The 13,763-nt window shown below is 47.3% G+C and overlaps 1 protein-coding gene across 2 annotated transcripts in view; it reads left to right on the top strand.

Annotated features, from left to right (window-relative positions):
• PLXNC1 (plexin C1) overlaps window positions 1-13,763 on the top strand; it is a 137,930-nt gene that overhangs the window by 94,392 nt on the left and 29,775 nt on the right. For both annotated transcript variants that reach the window (XM_072724580.1, XM_025992362.2), the window contains exons 18-21: window positions 3,234-3,272; window positions 3,489-3,613; window positions 5,091-5,289; window positions 9,886-10,032. In XM_072724580.1, coding sequence (XP_072580681.1) covers window positions 3,234-3,272; window positions 3,489-3,613; window positions 5,091-5,289; window positions 9,886-10,032 — 510 coding nt within the window. The remainder of the gene's footprint in view (window positions 1-3,233; window positions 3,273-3,488; window positions 3,614-5,090; window positions 5,290-9,885; window positions 10,033-13,763) is intronic.

Below are 13,763 nucleotides of genomic sequence, written 5' to 3' on the forward strand. Positions count from 1 at the left end.
CACCCATCCGCCTGTCGTCACCTCCGCATCCTGATGCCTCTGCTTCACCATGCTGCTTTTTTTTTTTTTTTGTCCAAAACTAGTGACCACAGTGGGGCCCAACCTCTGGAACATCAACACAGATGATCATATTTAAATCTAGACTTCTAAGCAAAGCCAGGCCAAAAAATAGAGCTTCTATCACTTTACCAGAAGCTTCTCGGCTACATTGGGCCAGAAGCCCAGAGTTCAGAAACTCAGACACATGCAGTAAGCAATTTCCAGTTTCTCTATCATTCTAGAAGCAGACACCATGATATGTGATGCTGTGTCCAGAGGTTGAGATACCTCCATAAAACACCCACCATATTTTTTTTTTCTTGGTGCAAGCCTTATGGTTGTAAATCAAGAAGGCTATAAGTGAGATTTCAGGTTTTTTTGTGGTTGTACAATATACTTTTTTAAAACTTCTCCTCCAAGAGTACCAGGCACTAAGACTTGTATTTGCCACCTCATCCATCCATTTCTACGGCAGAACACCACCTATGGAGGGAGGTCAGTTCCCTGAATCAGGATGACTATGCAGGACATCAGGAGTCCTATTTCCCAGCTATTTGAGATCCCCATTAAGAATTTAATAGCAATAAAACAACAGAGATTTCTACCATCAACATGAGGATTGTGTAGGCTTTTACAGTTAATGATTGCCCTTGAGTGCTGAGGAGAGTTATCTGTGGCCTGCAAAAGAAATTGTCCTATCTTCTAAAGTCAGTAATCAAGAGCAAGATAAGGGATGAATGCAAAAGATAGTATTGCAAGTTGAGTGTTTTGAGGGGGAAAAAAATCCCAGAAAAAAATGCTTATTATTTTAGAAGAGAGTTACGGTTGACCCTTGGACAACACGGGTTTGAACTGTATGAGTCCATTTATACACAGATTTTTTTTTCAATAAAACAGGACAGTCCTGTAAATGTATGTTCCGTCCCCTGTGATTTTCTTAATAACATCTTCTTTTCTCTAGCTTACTTTATTGTAAGAATACAGGATATGATACAGAAAACATACAGAATATGTGTTCATGGGTAAGGCCTCAGGTTAGCAGTAGGCAATATATTTGTAGTTATGCTTTGGAGAAAAGTTACATGCAGATTTTTGACTGTGCAGAGGGTCAGAGGGTGACCGTCTGCAGAGGGTGCAGAGATTTTGACTGTCCGTAACCCCTGCATTGTTCAAGGGTCAACTGTAGTTGCAAGGAGCCAAACTGATTTAACTCAAGCTTAGGGATGGCTGGGTGGCTCAGCAGTTGAGCGTCTGCCTTTGGCTCAGGGCGTGATCCCGGGTACCTGGGATCGAGTCCCTCATCAGGCTCCCCAGAGGGAGCCTGCTTCTCCCTCTGCCTGTGTCTCTGCCCCTCTCTCTGTGTGTCTCTCATGAATAAATAAATAAAATCTTAAAAAAAAAAAAAACCCAAACCCTAAAAAACTCAGGCTTATATATGATCTCAAACAGTGACTGGGAAAATCTGGAAAACCAAAGCCAGGAGGAATCATTAAAGGGGGAGGACCGAGAAAAATAAGCATAATGATCAGAACCCTATCAAGACCTCAGTGAAAATCAAATTTATACTAGAAGATATAGAGGACGGAGGAGCATATTCCATGATGACAGCACTAGTTGAAACATATTCTAGGCTGCAGATACGTCCTTGTGTCAATTAGGCCCTTTACGGATGGATCAGGGGCCACATCCTCTTGGCCTGGAGGTCGGGTGGTAGATTGAGAACTTGAGTGGTCACCACCTCCCAGACAGCAGTCTGCAGAACCAGAGGAAATTGTCAGTTCACAATGGCCAAGGTGATGCCACTTCCTGGCTCTGTGCCCTGCTGGTTGGCTTTTGGCTTTCCAAAGCCTTCCTTTTCATGGTAGCAGCTGCTTTGTTTTGCTGAAAACAGAAGAAATGAGGGTGAGCAGTGCATCCTACCTTCTAGAAGAGAGAAATTTAAATGAAAGGGGAAAGGAGCCTTAGAATATGGGGAGCATCATAGCATTTCCTTATTTGGGGTCAGGAATCCATCTGTTTAAACCGTCCATAGAAAGTTGGTTCAAAAAAAAAGAAAGTTGGTTCAGCAGAAAAATGTTATGAGCTAGAAAATGGAAACCCAGGATGTGATTTTTCTGTATATTACTAAGGGAGAGTATGACCAAAATAGTTTGAGGTCTTCTGCTTAGGCTAACAAATTTGAAACTATAAAGCAAAAAATTCTCTGCAGAAGAAATTTACTTTAATGAGGTATAAAAATAGCCTAAAGTTTCAAATATTACCCCCAAAAAAGAGGAAGAGGAAAACCTGAATGTTCAAGTTTATATTTTCATTCTGTTGACTCATTTAAAGTGTTACTCAGCATGCTTTTAAAATTTAATCCTTTAATTCCAAGAAGACTTAAGATACATGAAAAAAGGAAAGTCAAATGGAAAAGTTCATATCCAGGAGCAACATAGGATAGCAGATAAAAATAGTTGTAGAAACCAGCAGGACAATAGCACTGTGATCTTGTTTGCCATAAATTACTGATAAAAGCAATAAACATAGCTGACACAGATCTTACGGTGCACTCTTTGTTTTTTTTTTTTTTTTTTTTCACACCAAACCTAGTAGGCAGGATTCAGTAGTGTCCCCATTTTGCAGATGAGCAAAGTCAGGCACAGAGGGATTACATGACTTGTCCAAAGATAAAAGTAGAACTGAAAATCCAAGTAATTTGGTTCCAGATTCTACCTTTTTTTTTTTTTCTTTTTTAACCACTTTTCTCACCTCCTCTTCATTGTCTCTGGAGTGAGTGGATGCTACAACCTATAAGCTAAGATCTATAAAAAGTTATGGAGACACCTAAGTATTTACCCTAGAAGGCCAACTGCTTGAGGAGTGGTCTACCCACTTGCATAATCATCTTCACTGCTTCTTTCACTTTTGAGTCTGTTCTTTGAAAGTGTGAGATGCCTTCCTCTACCAAAAACGGGACTGATGCAAAGATAATGATTCATCTTAGAGGCTTTCAGAATTCACCAGTGCTTCTTGAGAGCTGAATAATTATTTATTATGTATTAGAGGATGTAAAATGAACAGAAGCCCAGGGGCTCTTCAGATTAGCAAACAGTGTCTCTACTTTATTAAAACGGACTTGGGTATTGTAACAAAAATACTCTATTCATTTCCTTTGGATGTTATGAATAATGAAAGTGTCTCCTTCCTCTCAGTCAGGTGGCTTCACACACATCTTCACTGAAGATATGCATGTAAGTCTCTAAGTTTTCATTTTTAGTCCATGACTGCCTGACTTTCATAGTGTCCTCATCATCATCATCATCTCCATTATTGAATTTTTGTGACCTTTTTGGAATCATGGATTCAGTATTAAATAATTCATTGTCTTGGAAAACCCATTGTGGATCTACCTTCTAATTTCTAATATAATATAATTATATTATATTATATTCATTTATTTTTTCCAGAACAGAGATGCCACTGACAAGAATGAAAGTCTCACAGCTTTGGATGCCCTGATTTGTAATAAAAGTTTCCTTGTTACTGTCATCCACACCCTTGAAAAGCAGAAGAATTTTTCAGTGAAGGACAGGTATTAGTCAATTTATTTTTATTTCCAAACCACAACCTGAACTTGGTATCCACATCGTTTGAAAACGTGGATTTATCCAGAGGCTATCTGATCGAGAGGATCATGAAGTCACAATAGCTCCATTTCAGATCACGCAACCCCAATACATACTCACATACACTCCTCCCCCACAAAAAAACCCTAAAAAACCCCAATACCAAGAAACAAAACATGAATCCTGAATCAAAAAAGCAGAAGTGCTATTTTCTATTTTTAAAACACCTAAAAATTTGGGAAAAACATTCACTTCTTGTTTACCACTCTAGTTTAAAGTTTAAGAACTGAAAACACAGACAGTGTCCTGGGGTCATGTCAGTGCATGGTTTTCATGGATCAAGGACAAGGGTGGTTGGCTGAAGGCATTAAAAAGAAACGACCAAAAAACCAAGTACCCACAGGACAGTGCCCATTTTCCCTTAGCTTCCGTGGAAACTACCATCGCGTCCAGCCTAGCCACAGCTGGTAGTTAACCTCATTAACCAAGGCTCCTTTTTATGTGCTTCTTTGTCATCTGTAGATCTTCTTCTTTTTTTTTTTTTTTTCTCTTTCTCTGTTTTCTTTTTTCTTATTTTTTTTTTAAGATTTTATTTGTTTATTCATGAAAGACAGAGAGGCAGAGACACAGGCAGGGGGAGAAGCAGGCTCCCCGTGGGGAGCCCAATGTGGGAATCAATTCCGGAACCCAGTGATCATGCCCTGAGCCAAAGGCAGACGCTCAACCACTGAGCCACCCAGGCATCCCATCCTCTCTCTGTTTTCTTGAGATGGAGTTGGCATACAGCACTGTATAAGTTTAAGGTGTACAGCATAATGAACCGCCTTACGTGAACTGCAAAATGATGACTACAATGAGTTGAGTTAGCATCCGTCATCTCATACAGATACAAAAAGAAGGAAAAAATGAACTTTTAGGGTTCACTTTCTTAGAACTTCCAAATTACACAGCAGTGTTAACTGTAAGTCACCAGGTTGTACATTAATTACACCCCTAGCATGTACTTAGCTTATCACTGGAAGTTTATATATTGTGTTCACCTTTCTCCAATGCTCCCCCACCCCCCACCTCTGGTGACCACAAATCTGATCTCTTTCTCCATGAGCTTGATTGCTTTCCTGTCTTTTAGAATCCACATATAAGTGAGGCCATACAGTATTTGTCTTTTTTTGGCTTTTTTGCTTAGCGTCCTGCCCTCAAGGTCCATCCATGTTGTCACAAATGGCAAGATTTCTTTCTCTTGTATGGCTGAACAGTATTCTGGTGTGTGTGTGTGTGTGTGTGTGTGTGTAGTGTGTGTGTGTGTGAGTGTGCACGTGCAAATGTGCATGCACACACACATGTGCACATATACCACATTTTCTTTATCCGTTCATCTGCTGATGGACAGTTAGGTTGTTTCGATGTCTTGAGTAGTGTAAAACTACCTCTATTTTTAAACAGGTGTCTGTTTGCCTCCTTCTTGACCATTGCGCTGCAAACCAAGCTGGTCTACCTGACCAGCATCCTGGAGGTGCTGACCAGGGACCTGATGGAACAGTCCAGTAACATGCAGCCTAAACTCATGCTCAGACGCACAGAGTCTGTGGTCGAAAAACTCCTCACCAACTGGATGTCCGTCTGCCTTTCTGGCTTTCTGCGGGTAAGTGTCACATCCCTTGGCAGTGTCAGAGGTAAGACAATAGGTGGTGATTTTTAGTGGATGCTTACGTCTTTGCCAGGATAAGTCGTAAGCACTCCATGGTGTGCTTTATCCTCTTTTAGACGTGGTCCCTCCTAGGAGCACATGGAGGGGAAAATAAAATTGCTCTTACCATAACGGGCCTCAGCAAGTCATTTAGACTTTTTTCTCTTTTAAAAATCGTATTGTGGTAAAAACGATTAACACAAGAGCTACCCTCTTACCAGAGCTACTTAAGCATGCAAGACAGCATTCTTACCTGTAGGCACAACATTGTGCAATAGGTTTCTAGAACTTACCTTGCATAACTGAAATTTTATACCATTGACTTTTGAGCCTAACTTCACATCGTTAATTGACAACCAGAGCCCCCCTGGTCTGTTAATAAGCCGTACCAAGTGGAGGGAGTATTTCAAATATTGAAGAGAAGGCACTGCTTGCAGGGCCTCTGAAGCCTCTTGGAGATACCCATTCACCTACTAATACTGGAAGCTGATTACTCTCCATTCTGACAGTTGTTCTACATTATTCCATTTGTTTAGCGAGGCCCCAAAGAGCTGCTCAGCCCTTGTGTTTGCTTTGTTGGAGGTATTGTATGAATGTGGTTGGAGCCTGACTGAATCTTAAAATCACTTTGAATGCCAACTTGGTGCAGATTCCAGCGGGTCAGAGAGCGGGTCCTGGAGCCCACCGCCTGGTCTACCTCTGGACCCCATCATGCACTAGAGGAGGCTCCCAGCCCCATCTGAGCCTTGGGTTTATAACCTGTAGCACTGAAGGAGATTTTAGGGCTGTTCTGAAGCCTAGATGAGAAAATGTATGCAGTGGCTTAGCACCAAGTAAGCACTCCGTAAATGTTGGCCGTTAGTGTCATAAAATATTAATAGGACAAGAAGAGTGTTCTGTTAAACCTGATCTTCGTTCAGCCCATCTGAGGCCCTGGTACAGAAGGTTCTTATCCTTCTTTAATTTCACCAGCCCTCCAGATTCCAGCAAAACTGCATAATTGCGTATTTGTAGCTAGTTCCAAAATCTAATTAAACTTTGAATAAGATACACTGCTATGCCACAGGTTTTAACAGTGCTCCTTAAGTTTAGATCCAAAAGCAGCACTTTAAATAGACTGTGCTTAGTTTAATGTTTAATGCAATCTTACAAGTAGATGCACAACATTTTTTTTTTTACCAATGCCTTCCTCTCCCAAGGCACTCCCCATTTATTAAGATTAATGAAATCTGCCTTCTTTTCTGTTTACTTGGTATAAATCATCGTATGCTTTGTGGGGAGTGGGGAGGTGTTAGCAGTTATTTCTGGGGCAGATATTTTCGCTTCCCACCATCCTAGCTTCAGCCACAACCACATCTAAACAGAGGCAGCAGGACCCACACCCAGTTCTGGGTCTTAGTCTTAGAAAGCAGACTCCTACCGCACCACCTGTCACTGAAGCAGAAGCCCTGGCAGGAGGACCCCATACTCCATGCTTCCCAAGCTCCTCTTGGGTGATTGCCTGTGCCTTCCTTGCGTTCGAGAATCCTGAGGTAACAGGAAGAGCCCTGGGCTAGGAACCTTGGTCAGAAGCAACAGGTTGAGGCTCTAAATCATCTCAGCCCCAGTTCACTGGCCCCAGTTCTCTGTGTGTCTCCGGGAATGGCGCTTTTCATCTGGCCTAGTCACTGGTTTTAAATTTCTTTCCTGCTCTTCCTTCTGGGATCTTGAGATCTGAGCCCTCAAGTGCTGGTTGGAGCCTTGCTTTTGCTGCTCTTGGGCGTTAAATGGGTGAGATGTTCCAAACATCTGGGCTCTCACCCCAAACGGCTCCCTTGAGTGGAGGATTCTGGGTTAAGAGGTTGCAGTGCTGACTCACGAGTATCTTGGGCATTTGAGATGGTGAGGGGTGGCGTGCCTCCCAGGAGGAAGTGACATTGAGCTGGTCAGCGATGCTTTCATTTTCACTGGAAAAATCCCCACTGGTGCAGAGGGCCTGACTTCTCACACGGGGTGCCCGAGGTGGATGTAGGACTCGGGCAGCCTTGGTCCTTCTGTCCCGCTCCATAGACATTTGCCTGGATGCCACTAGCTCTGTGACCCCAGGTAGCTTCCTCCTCTGAGCTCCAGGGCTCAGTGAGTGATGTAATGATAACATTTGCCATTTGTTGAGTGTGCCAGACATACTAAGAGTTTTGCTTATTTTTCCTTATCGAATCCTCTCATTTAATGCTGTGAGATAAGTACCTTTATGGCCATTTTGCAGAGGGGGGAATTGGAGCATGTGGAACAGACGTGACATTCCCCCCTGGTGATGGCACCAGGGTTTGAGAGCTCTTAGCTGCCACTTCCCCGGTGAGGCGGGTACCTTCTCAGAGGCTTAGGGAGGATTTGGGGATGGAACGAGATCCCGGGCATGAAAGCCTCTGGTTGAGCCAGGGCCAGAGTCTGGCCTCACACAAGAAAGGAAGGTGAAGGGCTGAGCTGAGTTCCCACCTCAGGAGAGGGAGGGAGGGTGGGCATGGCTCGGGAAGGAGGTGCGCTGCACCTCAGCCAGCCCCACAGGAGCTGTGCATTCCCTGGTCTGATAACACACCCAAGCTCCCCACAGGTTGACTGACTAAGGACTTGTGTTCACCGGGGTAAAAGAAACCTCGTGGTTTTCTCAGGCAGCCACATAGCAGAATCCCCTGGGAAGGTGTTCAAACCACAGAAGCCCAGGCCTCAACTGCAGACATTCGGGGTCCATAGGTCTAAAGTTAGGGCCCAGGCATCTGAGTGTTTTTCACGAGAACCCCCAAGAATCCTGGGCATGATTACCCAGGGTTAGAACCATGGGCGCGGATAACAACGTGAGACGAGGTATTGCTTCTCGCAGTCCAGCTGCACTCTGGAGAGTTCTGGGGCACTCCCCGCGTACGGAGCCCGTGAGGCTGTAGCTGCCCCCCTGCGCCCCCAACCGAAGCCTCTGTGGCACAGCCAGCCCGCAGGGCTCACAGGGACACTCAGCCCCGTCTCTGATGTGTGCTGGAGGGAAAAGGAGAAGTAGAAGTTCTAGGTTTGCAGTCAGGACGCTCCCCGAGGGGGGCAGAGGCAAAGACCAGAGAGCTGTGGGTTGTGAAGCACTAAATAAAAGAAGTTTCCCATAAGAATTTTAAATGTCAGGTGCTAGTCCCAATATTATCCCCGCCTGGGAAATTTCTCAACATTCCACCTCTGTCCTTATGCTAAGGAGGAGACTCAAGGATGTGTCAGCAGGGAAAAGTCCTAACTCCCACAGGCCAGCCCAGGGACTTGGGACTTGGGGAAAGTCTGTTCCTTGTGCTCTAACCCACCCCACCCTCACCCTCACCCCCACGCAAAATGGCCAGATATTTGCCTCAGAGGATTAGATGAGAGGATTCAATGAGGAAAAGTAATGGGAAAAGTGCCGGGGAGCCGGTGGAGTGTAGGATGCCCAAGGGGCCGCAGGAGGCCCTGGGCCGGGGAGGGCCCGTGGGCTTGCAGGAGTGGGATGGGACAGGTGAGCGGTGGGAGGCCGAGGCCTAGGAGAGGTCTGGGTTTACGTTTCGGGGCAAGCAGGGCAAGCAGGGCAGACGGGGGGGCCCCCCCCTCTCCTTTGAAAGCAGGGCCTGGAAACTCGCGTGAAGCCTTGGTGGCTCGGGTGGCTTCCTAGGCCGAGGGCGGTTGCTGTGACTCCAGGTCTGGCCCTCGCTCTTCTCGCGCCTACTCGGCAAATGTCTGTGACGGCGACACCGCCCGTGTAGCCCGCGTGGCGCTGTGGGCCGGGGGAGCCAGCTCGCCAGCCGCCTGCTTGAGCCACTGGGAGTCCGGGGGCACCTGCTGCCGCGCCCCTGGGAGCCGAAGCCTGGCGGGAGGAGGGGCTCGAGGCAGGGGTCCTCGGGCCAGGCCAGCCGGCGGCCGGTGGAACTAGCTCTGGTCCAGGGAAGGGAGCTGGAGCACGTTGGTGGGTCCCCGCCAGCAAAGGCGCACAGGGCTGCCCAGGCACCACCGGCCCTGCACACCAGGGGGTGCAGGGCGGCACCGGTGGGGGGACCGCAAGGGGTGATACCTAAAGGCCACTTCCTTCATCAGAAGCTCTTAACACCAAAAAGCGTCCCCTTGGCCACTGTACAGACCGTTCCGACGTTTATTCTGGTTACCAAGGTTAATCATTGTGTATTTTCTTTTAAATGCCCTTTATTTTTGCTTTGCTCCAAAGGCAGTTAGGTAGGAACGTAAACAAAGTCAAAGGTCCGCATCCACACTGTAGCTGCTGAGCATCAGTCTGCCCTGTGGGAGCCTCAACGTAGAGGAACCGCCCGCTGGGAATTCCACTTCGCTGTGGCCCCCTAGATGCAGGCGTCCGGCGGGGGGAGGAGGTGGCATTCCCTGAGCTTTGCGCCCAATCCCGAGGAGAGCAATATGTATTTTCTTGGGAGTCTCGTGTCGATTGTTGGAAAACACTGCCTCCTGTCTCCTGTCGTGCTGCCATAAACTGAAACTTTCACTCTTGGGAAGGCGCGGTGGATTCCGCAGACAGCTCACTGTCGCTTTTGTGTCTTTTCCAAGGAGACTGTTGGAGAGCCGTTCTATTTGCTGGTGACGACTTTGAACCAGAAAATAAACAAGGGTCCCGTGGATGTAATCACTTGCAAAGCCCTGTACACCCTGAACGAAGACTGGCTGCTGTGGCAGGTTCCGGAATTCAATACTGTGGTACGTTTGTGAGGAGGCCTTCCTCCAAGACCCCGAGACAGGCCCAGCTGGGAGCTAGATGGGGGGGGGGGTCACTTAGAGCAGTATCACGCCTACTGCGGGAGGCCTCCGACGATGAGTTAATTAAAAACAGTAGTTGATAAAATATTAACACGTGTTCACATAATAGATTTTAATTACTCGGATCGGGGGGAGAGAATTGTAATGACACCTGGGGTACTCATCAATTTCCAAAGATTTTAATATCAGGATAGCTTATAGCTTTCAGCATCGTCAAAGGAAATGCAAAGTACTCCCTATTCAGCTCTTATAATTGCAATCAGAATTTCTCAAACGGCTCTGCTCTGGAAGACAATGTGTGAAGATATATTTCAACCAAATTGAGGCCGTCTTATTTTAGAATGATAACACAAGACAAATTCCACTGTGTTCCCCGTGCAACATGACACCCTTACTTTATTTTCGCGGATTAGTTACAAATGTTTGGTGTCACGCACTTAATGTTCTGTGATCTCATAGATATTTTTAGAGGCACGCTGTAAATCACAGGAAGATGATTGCCGGGCTGCTGGAGGGTTTCGCCCATTTGAGAACTCCTTTCCACCCATCCCCATCCCCACCCCAATCCCAACCCCATCCCCATCCCCACCTCCACCTCCACCCTCTTCCCTCCCCGAAGGAAGAGAGACCAGTCTCTTGCCCATTCACAAATTGTAGAGAGAGGGCCAAGTGTGGCAAGTGTCTCCAAAATTACATGGGCATTTTCTGTGCTTTTCTGTTCAGAGAGACTGGGGAAGGAGATCGCTGTCTGTTGTCTGGCTTGATGTCTAGCTTCATGGAGACTCGTTAGTGGAGGAGGAGGGGAAGGAAAGGCACAGTAGGGTTTTGGTGTTACCCAGTAAGGGGGCTGAGTCTCCTGTGGCTTAGCTCTGGGCGGTGATAACGATGGCACTGTTCTGGAAGGGTTCATTTCATTGGAGAAGGCGCCACGGCCCTGGGGGCCGGGATATGTGTTATGTCCTCTGGTGGGAGAACAGTCTAGAGATCAAACTGGTCGAAATGGGTCCAGGTCACTGCCAGATGTGGTGTTCCCCACAACGAGGCCGGTACCACGCTCAGCTGCCATCCACAGGGCCGGAGCCTGAGGAGCAAGTCAACACTCCTCAGCGCTCTGTTTCTGCAACTGTGTGTGGCCGAGGTGGCAAGGGGCGGAATCAGCCAGACAGCTTGCGAAGCACCTGCCCGGCAGCCCCCGCATCCCCGGACTTTCTGATTCTGTAGGTCGGGGTGTGCCCGGGATTCTGGGTTTCTGAGGAGCTCGCTGCTGGCCCAGGACCCACACGTGGAGAAGTGTGGGTATAACGGCGGGGAGCCAGGCACGTTTGCCTCCCACCCCTCCCCTGGCTGACTGTGCGATGTGGGGCAAGCTTCCAAACCTCCCTGCCCCTCAGTCTCCTCACCTGTTAAATGGAGAGGGTACTCACGGCGCCGGTTCCCAGGGTGCTGCAGGGGTGAGAGCCTTGACGGCCCTGGCTTGACCTGTGAAGATTTTCCTAAATTGAACTCCCATCTCCTCGGGCACTTGTTAGAAATCCAGATCCCAGGGCAGCGCCAGTGTGGCTCAGTCGGTTAAGTGTCCAGCTCACGGTTTCGGCCCAGGTTGTGATCTCAGGGCCATGGGATTGAGCCCCGTGTCAGACTCTACGCTGTGCATAGCACCTGCTGGAGATTCTCCGTTTCTCCCTCTGCCCCTCCCCACGCCCTCATGCGTGCTCTCTCTTTTTCTCTGTTTCAAATAAGTAAATAAATCTTTAAAAAATTAAAAGGAAATGCAGATCTAGGTAGACCAGTGCCTAGGCCTTCCCTTTGAGTAAGTCAGAACATTTCTTAAACACTCCAGCTACTCCCAGTGTAACAAAGGACAAACTTTGCATCAGGTCCTGTGACTCCTTCCCCTGTGATTGAGGACAAATGCAGGGCCCTCATCTTACCCCCAGAGAGGTCTATGCTTTTACTTCGAAACATTATCGAAGCCCACAGATCCCCAAAGAGAAATATTTGTGAGTGTATGTAGGTTGGAGGAATCCAGCAGTAATTTCCTTTCATGGAAATGTGACCCCCAACAGGAAGGCGAGGACCAGACTGGGAGTGGGGAGGAGAAGTCAAATGCCTGAAGCAACTTTTGAGGTTTGAATCCTTTTTAATGCTTTACATAGAAACATTTTTTCCACCTTTCATTTTGAAACATTATTTATTTCACAGTCAATTAAGACCATGTGTTTGGGATTTGTTAACTCTCAACGCGTCATCAAAATGTTTCTTGATGTTTAAGGAATTCATGTCAACTCCTGGAGTTCCCCCCCCCCCCCCAACCTCTATAGCCCCTGGGGAAAAGGCTAATGGGAAATTATGATTTTAGAAATCCGGATAAATCTTCCTTTTCAAATGCAGATTTGCCAGTAGACAGAGACTGGAAAAGGGGTTGGCCACTCGTTTCTAGGGGCCTTGCCTTAAAAATGATTTGTAATGCCTTTTATTGTACCTGTCCCCACCTGTGTGATCCATGGTAGGTGGTTACCTTAGAAGCTCCAGAGGGAGGCACATGATCTGGGTGATGCTTGTATGACAAACTGTTAGCAGAAGGTCAATATAAAAAATTCAGGGTTTTTCATTTCCTTTCAAGCAAGTTCCCACAGCCTTAACCATCGTATTATAATTTTCTTCCTACCAACCCCCATTCTCTCCCCCTTTCTCCCTCCTCCCTTCACTCCCTCTCCTCTTTCCTCCCTCTCTCTCCTCCCCTCCCTTCTCCTTCTTCCCCTCTCTTCTGTCTCCCTCCTCCCCCTCCCCTCTCCTCCCTCCTCCACTTTCTCCCACCTCCCCCACTCTCCCCCCTCTTCCCCTCTCTCTCTCCCTCCCCTGTCCTCTCTCCTTCCTCCCCTCCCCCTTCTCCTCTCCTCTGTCTCCCTCATCCCCCTCCTCTCCCTCCTCCCTACTCCTCTCTCCTTCCTCCCTCTTCCCTTCTTCCCCCTCCCTCCTTCCCTACTCCCCCTCCCTGTCTCCCTCCTCCCCTCATCCCTCCCCCCTTCCCTCCCCCTCCCTCCTCCCTCCTCCCTCTCTTCCTTTCACACCAACCCCTCACCTCAGTCATGTATACCCAGTGGTTTGTGATCTTGATTTTCTAAATTTGCCTGAGGTGGTTTATGTAATTGAAAACCAAGGTGTGCTGAACAAACTCAATTGTGTGTGTGTGTGTGTGTGTGTTTGTGTAAATTCTTTCAAGGAAAGAAAAGTCAGAGAAAAAAAAAATCAAGAGCAGCCACATAAGCAACTTGAAATGACAGAGCCTGTGCCATGACAGGGACACACTTAAAAAAGGCCCCAAACTCCTGCGTGGCTGAGGGCTCGGAAACAGCGCCTTGCACAACAACCTGAGAGTTAGGTTTCACACCTCTAAGATTAGGATGTATTCTCCCTGAGGTGTGGGGTGTTTTCTAGAACATGAAGATATCCTGCCAATTTGTTATACATGAAATCATTCTACTGACACATGTGCTCGGAGTAATCCTCTGTTCAGTGCATCCTGGGAGGGAAGCCTCTCTGTCTTCCCTCGGCTGTGAGCAGAGCCCCCCGTACAGCCACCCTTCCCCCAGGACCGAGGAATCATCCTTCCCCAACAGGGCACTGAGGCTGGTGGTCAATGAAAAGGCCGCCCTGACCCATTATCCCTC

This window comes from Vulpes vulpes, chromosome 10 (genome assembly GCF_048418805.1).
Source record: "Vulpes vulpes isolate BD-2025 chromosome 10, VulVul3, whole genome shotgun sequence".
NCBI classification, from domain to species: Eukaryota; Metazoa; Chordata; class Mammalia; order Carnivora; family Canidae; genus Vulpes; species Vulpes vulpes.